The sequence below is a fragment of the Aegilops tauschii genome, chromosome 2 (assembly GCF_002575655.3).
Source record: "Aegilops tauschii subsp. strangulata cultivar AL8/78 chromosome 2, Aet v6.0, whole genome shotgun sequence".
Taxonomy (NCBI): Eukaryota; Viridiplantae; Streptophyta; class Magnoliopsida; order Poales; family Poaceae; genus Aegilops; species Aegilops tauschii.
The window spans coordinates 648,605,139-648,616,107 of NC_053036.3; the positions used below are offsets into that span (position 1 = coordinate 648,605,139).

Genomic DNA, 10,969 nt, shown 5'->3' on the forward strand with positions numbered 1-10,969 from the left:
AGGCCCGTAAGCCTGCATTTGAGAGGAGCTCGAGAGGGCAGCCGCAGTGGGGCTTATAAACCACTCCGAGCTCCTCTCAACTAGCGAGGTGGGACTAAACTTTTGGCCGCAGGCAGCGCAAGGCCTTTGGTCCCGGTTGGTAGCAGCAACCGGGACGAAAGGGGAGCATTGGTACCGGTTCGTGGCACCAACCGGGACCAATGCACCCCTTTAGTCCCGGTTGGTGCCACCAACCGGGACCAAAGGTCTCTGTTTCCCGCCCTTTGGGCTGCTGAAAACTGACCTTTGGTCTTTGGGCTGCTGAAAACTGACCTTTGGTCCCGGTTGGTGGCACCAACCGGGACTAAAGGTGTGCATTGGTCCCGGTTGGTGCTACGAACCGGGATCAATGCTTTGTCTATATAAGCAGCACTTGTGAAAATTTCGTTTCAATTCTTTGATCCCTCCGAGGACGCCGCCAGGCTGCCCCTCTGCCCCACCGTCGCCGTCGACGCCCCTGCCTCCGACGCCGTCGCCGCGCCCCTGCCAACGACGCCGTCGCCACGCCCCTGCCTTCGACGCCGTCGCCGCGCCCCTGCCCCGAGCTCTCGTCGCCGCGCGCGCCCCTGCCCGACGCCGTCGCCACGCCGCCCCTGCCCGGCCCGAGCCCTCGCCGACACGCCCGACGCCGTCACCGGCCCCGCGCCGTCACCGCCCACGCACCGTCATCGCCCCGGTCCGCGCCGCCCCGCGCTACGGTCCGGCCGGCCTCCTTGTCCGATCCTACTTGTTCATATATGCATTTTTTTCATATGATTTTGTTAGATGATGTTGATGATAGATATGATGATGTTGATGATAGATGATGTATGTTTTTTTTGTTCATATGATGATTTTTTTTCATATATGTATCAATTTTTTTGTTCATATGATGATTTTTTTTCATATATGTATGCTTTTTTTGTTCATATGATAGATGATAGTTGATTTAGTGCATTTTAGGTTAGTTGTACTGTTAGTGCATTTTAGGTTAGTGGAGAGGAAACAGAAAAATAAGGAAAAAGAAGAAAAGAGTAAGAAGGAAGAAGGAAGAAGAAGAAAAAGAAGGAGAGGAAAAAGGAAAATAAGAAGAGGAAGAAGGAGAAGAAGAAGGAGAAGAAGAGGAGAGGAAGAAGAGGAGAAATAAATAAGAAGAGGAAAAAGAAGAAAAAAGAGGAGAAGAAGAAGGCCTCTCTTTTTTTCTTTTTCTTCATCTTCTTATTTTTATCGGGTATGTCGTTGTAGATATACCCCCTCCCCGATAACTTCGACATGAGGGGGGGGGGTCGGGTCGATATACCCCCTCCCCGATAACATTTTTTCTAAGTTACTAAGGTAAAATGTTTCTATCGTGCATAGACCGATTTTAGACCACGGGAGCACCCCCCTCACTGGACCAACTCTCGAGGACACCCAAACCCTAGAAAAAAACATTGTCGATCTCCTACCCCCTCCCGCCCCTACCCGACAAACTCCCTCGAGATTTATAAGAGATTTATCAAGAATGCCCCCATTATGGATGTGCATAATTAAGTTGATCCATATTTTTCCTGATCCCATCTACCATTCTATATGTGCATGTTCTCTTGTGTCAAAGTATTGAAGAAATCCATGGTTTCATAATTAGCTGGAAGTAACAGGTGCATGATGGTATGAAGCTATCCAAAATTATTTTGGAACGGAGTCCTGATAGGATAATTCTCTTTTTGGTACGAAGTTCAGCAAAGGCCTTCCAAATAGCGATATTCGAAAGGCTCTTGCTGAACTTCGTACCAAAAAGCGAATAATCCTATCAGGACTCCGTTCCAAAATAACGTTGGAGAGCTTCATACCATCATGCGCCTGTTACTTCCGGCTAATGTTGAAGCCATGGTTTTCTTGAATCCTTTGACACTAGACAACGTGACATATAGAAGGGTAGATGAGATCAGGAAAAATAGGGACCACTTTTTGCACATCCAGAATGGCGCCATTTTGTTAAATGCCTTGTCGGTCCGGACGTCGGACATTCATGAGAGAGGCGGTCCGGCCCAAACCCTTGAAGCATTGCCGCGAGGCCACCCAAACCCTAGAAGCGTCGAGGCCACCCCAAACCCTAGAAGCGTTGCCGTGAGGCCACCCCAAACCCTAGAAGCGTCGAGGCCACCCCAAACCCTAGAAGCATTGCCGAGGCCACCCCAAACCCTAGAAGCGTTGTCGAGGCCACCCCAAACCGTAGAAGCGTCGAGGCCACTAATTAATATTCCTTGTTGTGATTAGCTAGCTAGGTCTATGTTTGCCACTAATATATCCATCTGTCATGTTTGTATATTAATTGCCATGTTGTAATATTTGCAGAAACTATGGATCAAAGAGACTTAGAACAAGAAGAGTTGTTGCGGGACATAATCCGCGACGGACGTGATGTCTTGTCGTTTCTCAACGACACCGATGGTCTGGAAGGAGAGGGTGAAGCAGGCTCCGGTGATTGAACAATGAAGGTGGAAGGACATGATCATGATGGCTCCGGTGACCGAATGCGGGTAGAAGAAGGAGACCGTGATGACGGCTCCGGTGACCGAATGGAGGAGGGAGCTGTTGCAATGTCTGGTGAGGTATATATATTAATTAAGCCTGTGCTGACTAGCTGATGCATTAATTGTTTTGGTATATACACATATTAACTCTTCTTTCTTCTTTTCTAGCCCTCCGGATCGAGCCAAACTTCGGTAATGAGACGAGGCCTGAAGAAAAGGTTGCGCCAGGATGAAAGGTTCACGATCACAGCAATCGCGAACGATGGCCAACCGATTGAACCCAGCCGGACCAAGGAAGCATTTTCTGCTCAGTGCGGGGTTCTTGTTCGGGACATGATCCCGATCAGCATCCACCAATGGAATAAGCCTAAGAACGAAGACCCTGAAGTTTCTTATGTCAACGATAGACAGAAAGATGATCTTTGGACCGCGCTGAAGGCAAATTTCACCCTACCGCCAGAGGAGGATCCGGATAAGCCAGTTATAGAGCCATTGGTCAAGGCTCATGCTCTTAAGAAGATGGTAGATCTATTCAGGAGGTGGAAGAATGAGTTGAAATCAACGTATGTCGACAAAGGGAAGACTCCAGAATTCACCGGCCGATTTGAGAAGATAAGAGATCACTGGCCCGCATTTGTGTCCTACAAGACATCGGAGAAGAGTAAGAGGATGTCAGAGACAAACAAGATAAATGCTGCAAAGAAGGAGTATCACCATCGCACGGGGTCAGGTGGCTACCTCAAAGCCCGGCCATTGTGGGACAAGGCTGAGAATGACCTGCTTGCTAAAGGGGTGAACCAGAGACATTCAACTGGCCAGACCATTCAAGGACTTGGTTCTTCGGGGTTGGGGGAACCTTGGACCCTGAAACAGGGAAGTGCGTTTGGACGGACGAGCAACTTGAAATACCCGTAAAGAAGCTTCAGAAGTATATTGCCGCAGCGCAGCAAGGGACGTTCGTTCCCGACAGAGAGAACGACGAGCTCACCGAGGCCCTCGGGAATCCTGAGCACCCTGGACGAACATGAGGCACGCCAGGCTCCGTTGCGTGGAAGGTTAGGTTTCCCGGCAGGTGGTTACAAAACCCGGGAGAGGAAGAGGAAACTGGAGCAGAGCGAACTGCAGAAGTTGGATGCAAGGGTACTAAAGCTAGAGGCACAAGTTGAGAGCCAGCGACCTGCCGGAGCTACCCCAGAAGCTACCCCGCCATCTCAGCGGAGAAGCAGCGTGGCTTCCACCGAGCTCGTTCAGTAGCCTGACTTCACGGCTTCTAGCTACCCCGTGGATGCTATCACGGAGGCTCAACATTGCCAGCTTATGACGCAATGGCAAAACCTCAAAGTCAAGGCGGTTGTCGGCTCTGTTGCACCTCCTGAACCTGACACAACTTTTCACTGCCGTCCGATTCCACAAGGCTATGCTGTTGTGATGGTGGATGAAATAACAGAGGGATTTGAGGAGCTCGAGCTTGACCACCCTAAGGTGAAGGGTAGACTCAGCTGGGTCTTGCTCTGAAGACTCCATGTCTATGGCGGAAGGAGCACATCAAGCTTCCGAACTGGACGCCTCCGCCTCCGGCAAGTCAGGGCACTCCGCCTCCTCCTCCTCCGGCGAGTGATCAGGGAACTCCGCCTCCTTCTCCGGCGCGTGAGGGTGGCACTCCGCCTGCTCCAGTGCGTCCGAGCAGCCCGCCTCCTCCTCCGCCTCGTCAGCAACGGCGGAAGACAAAAGCCGCCGCTCCGGCTGCTCCGGCGCGTCGGAGCACTCCGCCTCCTTCTACTACTCGTCAGCAGCAACGGAAGAGAGACGCCGCCGCTCCGACGTCTAGCAGTACAGCCAGAGGCGGGAGGCAATACAGATTCGATCCATCTCTCAAGCCTCTAGAGAAGTTACCATACGAGATGACCGTGGAGGAAAACGCGAAGATCTGTGAAGCCCAAGTGAAGGACTTCTTTGAAACGCGAAAAGCTATGAAACATCCACCTCCGGAGGAGAAGATAGATTCCGTGAAAGTTCAACGCACTACCAGTGCCCTGAAGCGACCACCACCGCCTCCACCGAATGACAACCATGCCCGCTGTCTTAAAAAGACATTGCAAGAAGCGCGCCGGTCGGGAACTACTTCAAGTGACAAAAGGTTAGCAGAATGAAGAAGTGGGAAAAAAATTCCCCAGCTCGGAGAACAGGAGAACCAATCGTGCCCCCCGCTCAAGGTGTCTAGCGATATCGTCGCAAATCTGCCGGGGATGGTGCCCGGTGCCAATCCTGGTGATTACCTGCCCGACGATGCACATTTTGATACAATGGAGGTGGACGAATTCAGATACTAGTACGGGAAGCCTCTCGTCAAAGATGGAAGTCCTCCTCTAACAACGATGATGCGAAGATTCCATCAATGGTACATGAAAACCTAAACCGAGTCAGGGAAGGATGCTTTGACGATGAGAATTAAAGATGACCACGACTTCATTGGACAAGATGTGTTAACTGTTGATTTTGACGAGTTTTTCCAGTTCTACAATCTAAAGGCCCTCGACAAATCACTCGTGGCTTGCTACTGTCTGTAAGTAATACTTTCTGGAATTAAGTCTCTATATATAGCTCAGCTCTTTCATTGCATGTATATGTAATTATCCTCACTATATTATGCAGATTGAAGATCGTCGAATGGAGAAAAGCACAAATCTATGACATTGGGTTCATTAACCCAAATGTCATACATGAATTTACGGTTAAACACAATGTCTCATAAACCGAGGACAACTTGCTAAAATCGTTGCTCAAAAATCAAAGCAAAGGTAAAATACTCTTTCCTTACAACTTCAAGTGAGTGTTACTGTCTTGTGCACATTCGGTTTCCCTTATTACTCGAGGTTATAGTAATGTAACTGATGAGTTATGCATGCGTGTGCAGGTTCCACTTTATTCTCCTAGAGATTAAGCTTGAGCGGGGAGAAGTAACCGTCTTAGACTCCAGACGAAAAGATCCCGATGAGTATGCAAACATGACTCGAATGCTCGATAAGTAAGTTCAATCGATCATTATCGCACCATATCAGCAACTTTGTTCATTTCCTGATATCAAGTAATTATTTTCTTTGTCTGGCAGGGTTTGGAAAGAGTTTACCACAATTTCTCCGGGACTACGACCGAGCTGCGATTTAAACACCCGAAAGTAAGTACTACTACCTAGTTCCACACATCTCCCATTGATTCTAGCTAGTTTCATCAATACCATTTAGCATGCTTGCTTATCAGTTTGATTGACCTCTATTTCTCGTAAAGTGCTTGTGGCAGGAATCCGGGAATGATTTCTGTGGATACTACGTTTGTGAGTTCATCTACAACGCGACAGCCTCTAATAAGCGGCGCTACTCTGAAAAACAATATGAAGTGCGTAAGCAAAAATATTCACAATTTTATTTTATCATCATCATTTGTGTTGATCAGTTTCATTCATACACATGTATTGACCCTCTTCTTCAATTTAGCTCTGCCAGATGCGGGATGAACTCCTACCACATGATCGCATAAAAGCAATTCAAGAGAAATTGGCGGGATTCTTTCTTGACCACGTCATCAATAAAACCGGAGAATACCATGTGGAACTTGACTTCAGATGTTAGGGATTGTAAGGGATCTTATATTGTATATATGTAGCTAGTAGCGTCGGATAGATATACGAAAACTTGTTGTTCGGCCAATCTCTCAGAGAAGGAGGAGGTCGATCACTTCTCTCTGTATATGTTCATGACATCTTGTATATTTAATGGTTTCCTTCATTTGCTTACTAGCTAGCGTGTCGTGAGTTCTCTCTATACGTATAGTATGTAGCGTCGACCAAACACGGATATAAGAAAGGTCACTTCTCTCTATTAGCTAGCTAACACAATATATGAAACCCCTAAATTAACCCTCCAACCCCCCCCCCCCCCCCCCCTAAAACAACAAAAATCCCAGCTCCTGAGCTGCTGACGCGTGGATGCTTTCGGGTCTGGTTGGTGTTACCAACCGGGACCAAACGCCCTCCTGCCACGTGGAGCCCCACCTGTCCCGGTTCGTAAGCGAACCGGGACTAAAGGTCATAGGCTTTAGTCCCGACCCTTTAGTCCCGGTTCCAGAACCGGGACAAATGGGCCTCTGGAACCGGGACAAATGGGCCTTTTTCTACTACTCTCTCTCTCTCTCTCATCTTGTTGTTGTTGTTGTTGTTCTCAGGTGATTGGTGTGGTTTGTCAACATACCACTTCCAGTATTCTTGACCATGCATGATATACGTGAAGAGCGTAATAGCAGTCCTCGCAAACACTGTACGGCCAATGAATTATCGATGAACAAAGACATGTGTTGGTTATATTGTTATAAGCAAGGTGAATACAATAGCACACCACGTGCGGAGGTGACTACATTGTTGACTAACAAAAATATGTCACGTGGCTTTAATAGGTGCAAGATGGCCGTCCAAAACAAAAGTACAACAATCCCCCGGTGTTGTCACGCAGCAAGTATAGACTTGGTTAGGAGACTGCGACGTGCTCCAACTGTTCTAGTGGGAGAAATCTAGAGTATGTAACGACTGTTTGCACTTTGCTAGGTCTCTATCTTCCTGATATACATAGGTATTTGCACACATCGGAGCAAATTAGGTGTCAGGTTGTTCGTTACATGCATCATTCCATTTGGTTAGCCTTCTAGTACCCTTGATTAGCTGAGCAAGAGGCGCCCTATCTTGGAACACAATTGCTCCATCCTCTGCAACATACACTGGGCCGCCGCTCCAATTTGGTCCGACAAACCATCCCATGGCCGCTCCCCCAAGCAAGCCTCCTAGCTGCATGTGAATCAACCCAAGTATAAGCTAATCAATCATTTCATTTCATCTAAATTGTTGCCGAATGAATCATAAATTGTGTAGAGAAAAGATTAATCATTAAGGAGACCTACATGAGCCCAGTTGTCAATGATGCGCCGTAAGAGGAGGCCAATGCACTGTAAAAAAAAACACATGAGATCGGCATATGGGGTACAAATATCAAAATCAATCAAGTGAAATTGTGAATAAATCGGTATGTACCAGGTTCATGAAAATCACAAATGCTATTTCCTCTAGATTTTCTTGTGCCTTTTCCAAATGCCCTCGATGCCTCCACATATAAACAGCGTGCGCGCTAATCTGGCCATCGAGAGAAACAAAGGTGGATGAAACAATGAGATCCTATATATGTATAAAACTAAAGAGTTTCCCACTAAACTAATTCTCTCAACATGCACACATGCCACCTCAACATGCAAGCATGCATAGAAAAGATCCACCTCAAAATGCAAACATGCATAGTAAAAGACCCACTACAATAACTAATACAGTAAACCATATTTTTCGATTTAGTCCTCATATGCTTAACCAAACATTCGTGTTTCATCATACAACTAAATCCATCAAAATAACCATCTTACGTGCCCTTCAGCATGTAGTGGTTAGTTAAGGAGTGTGTCTTATATATCATGGATGGTGGTAGTAGCTTTGTATTGGTGCTCTACCACCTTATGTAGATCTAGCAAAGCATAAATGACTTAATCCTAAAATAAAAAGCTTTTTCTGCATCCATATAATCTACTTTAGTAGATTGGAACCTTTTTAAAAAATCAACGCGGGCACACAACCAAGAATAACATAGGTACGCTTGTGTGTGATGAGAGGTACATTAGCTAAGAATTGGCAACATCATTATGGCTTTGTTATCTATATCAATGAGGTAGAGAATAAAACCTTGTAAAATGTTCTTGATTAACGATAGCTATGTTGACCCGCTTTGCAGATGACTATTGCATTTCTTGCATCCCAAAATTTTTAGAACACCTTAAGTAGGATATGATTGCACAGTTGAAGTTCGAAGTTATTTGGTGGAATGAATTTCCAAGGGTCGAAATCTCGAAGAGGGTGGTGTTGTGATTGATGTCAAAGACATACGCTAGTGCTGATATGTGCATGTGGTGCAGGTTCTGCCTTGTGTTCAGTCGAAATAGTAACCAGGTGAAGATATTTTCATTTTTTTCTCCTTGATGGGATTATTATCATGTAATAAACTCTCTACTTGTTTTTGGCAACATTCAATCTAGCTATGCAGAAGGCAGGGTTGCAGGAGTGATCAGTGGTCAGTTGCATCACCTTGAACGTAACGATTTAAGTCGATTGAAGCTTCCATTACCCAAAAACGTGAAAAAACAATCAATAGATTATCCATCAGTGTTACAACCTGTAAGCGGCTAGTTCATGATAATGTCCTATTCATATTAAATTATGAAGCATTGTAGAGTTAAGCACATACGATTTTCGTACTGCAACAAGAAACAAAAAAGCTAAAAATTGCATTTGGCAACAAGAGGCATACCAATCCACATATTGCATCGGAGGCACCAACAGAGGGTTTGGGAGTAAACAAATAACTCATCAGTGAACCTGTATGAATACAGAGAGAAACATAGGTACATTCATGGATTCTTTTTGACACAAGATTATTGAAAACAGGTGAAGGACAAATAAATAGGAGTACCTGCCAGTGCTGAAGTGCAATAAATAGCTAGAAATCTTGCAGGGCCAATAGCCTCTTCCACCATAGGCCCGATATCATCCAAAGAGAACATATTTAACTGCATCCATCACCGATCGCGATGATATAGATGAAGTTAGCAATGGGGCGCCATGTCTGTACTCTCAGTTGGACAAAAATAAAGAGGAAGGAACACGTACTCCGATGTGGATAATACCCCCGTGTAGAAAAGATGATGTGAGCAGACGCCATATTTCCCCTTTTCTGATTAGGGCGTTGTCCTTCGATTATTAATCATTAATTGTTGCATTCAGCATCATTGGTGCATGACAATCCACATACAATACACATAGTAAATACTCCCTCCGTTCCTAAATATTTGTCTTTCTAGAGATTTCAAATGGTCACCACATACGGATGTATATAGACATATTTTAGAGTGTAGATTCACTCATTTTGCTTCGTATGTAGTCACCATTTGAAACCTCTAAAAAGACAACTATTTAGGAACGGAGGGAGTACACTAGAATGAATTTTCAGCGCTAATTCTGGTTGATCAGAAAGAAAAACGGACATGACAAACCTACCTTAGTTCCCCACACATCAAGCCTTCCTTTTGTTGCGACATCCACACCATGAACCCTTCAATTCGAGGTAAGCAGGAAAAAAAATATCAACGTAAGAAATAAGCTCCTTTCATTTATTTGGTTATGAGAAAGCAGAAGATTAAGAGGATGCTGAGAGTCAATGCTATTGGAAACCATGCATGCATGTAAAAAAGGAAAATGAAACCATCGTGTATGCACAATATATTTAGTATTGACTGACTCGATCACTAACGTACATGATGCAAACAGCGATGAGAACATCGGTCCACCGCCTCTTCTCCCTGTCACCTCCATGGTCGTGTGGTAGCTCTTGGTCATCTGATGTGTCGTCGTTCCCGTTCCCGCTCCCGGCGAGGAGGGCAGCAGCAGAAGTGCAGGCCAAGGTATTCGCTAACGCCCTGTGGATGCGGTTGTGGGGCAGTGGCGGCGGCGACGACGACGGCGGATGGGCATGTGATCGTCCGAACCACCGGATGCTGCTGTTGCCTGCTGCCCGCAGCGAGGCGACGTGAAGGTGCCGCATGGCCTGCGCATCCATGGACTGCAAAGTTCAGCCGCGAACCATGGGTCCAGATCGGTTAAAGTGAAAGAGCGGGCATACGTATAGAAAGAAGAAACGGTACGTACCGGCGACGAGCGGCGGAGGAGATGGGCGGCATGAGGAGGCCGTGTGAAGTAGTGGAGCTGGAGCAGCAGCCGCGTCAGCGTCGCCATGGCCACGGGCGAAGTAGACGAGATAGCCTACGTGTGTGCCTGCAGGCCGTTCGTTATGATTATTATCATCATGGTAATAATGTAATGTCGGCGGATAGAGATGGTTTTATTAGGACCGTTTCCAACGGGACTCTTTTGTCTAGGAAGGGTATTTCCGCTTAGAGTAGTCAGATCTGCGCTGCCCTATTTTTCTTTCTGAAAAAAGGAGATCATCCCGGACTCTGCATCAATCGATACACGCAGCGCCGGCCTTTCCTTCTGGGCAGCGGCGAGTGCACGCTTGCCATGGGCACTCCTCTAGACACTAGAAATCCGCAAATGCAAGCAATTTGTTTTTTTTTCAGTGCCGATACCCGTTCCCTATATCTGGCCACGAACTAAATAGACCCAAAACACATAGATCTAATGTTTTCGGGTGAAATCAGGGTATGTTATTTCAACATACTTTTTTTGAGATGTTATTCTCAACATACTTGGGTATCGACAGTGAAATATTTATCTGTTACCAGTGTCTACTTTAGATGGATATATAGAAGATCGTGTTTTCCATAATTCACTCTATATG

General features: G+C 46.2%; 1 protein-coding gene across 1 annotated transcript; it reads right to left on the reverse strand.

Annotated features, from left to right (window-relative positions):
• Positions 1-7,176: 7,176 nt before the first annotated feature.
• Positions 7,177-10,404, reverse strand: LOC109753649 (RHOMBOID-like protein 10, chloroplastic). The gene is made up of 7 exons (XM_073507592.1): positions 10,318-10,404; positions 9,927-10,231; positions 9,670-9,724; positions 9,086-9,182; positions 8,924-8,991; positions 7,479-7,523; positions 7,177-7,365 (listed from the first exon to the last, which is right to left on the reverse strand). The coding sequence occupies exons 1-7, from the start codon at positions 10,402-10,404 to the stop codon at positions 7,177-7,179; spliced, it is 846 nt and encodes a 281-aa protein (XP_073363693.1).
• Positions 10,405-10,969: the final 565 nt, after the last annotated feature.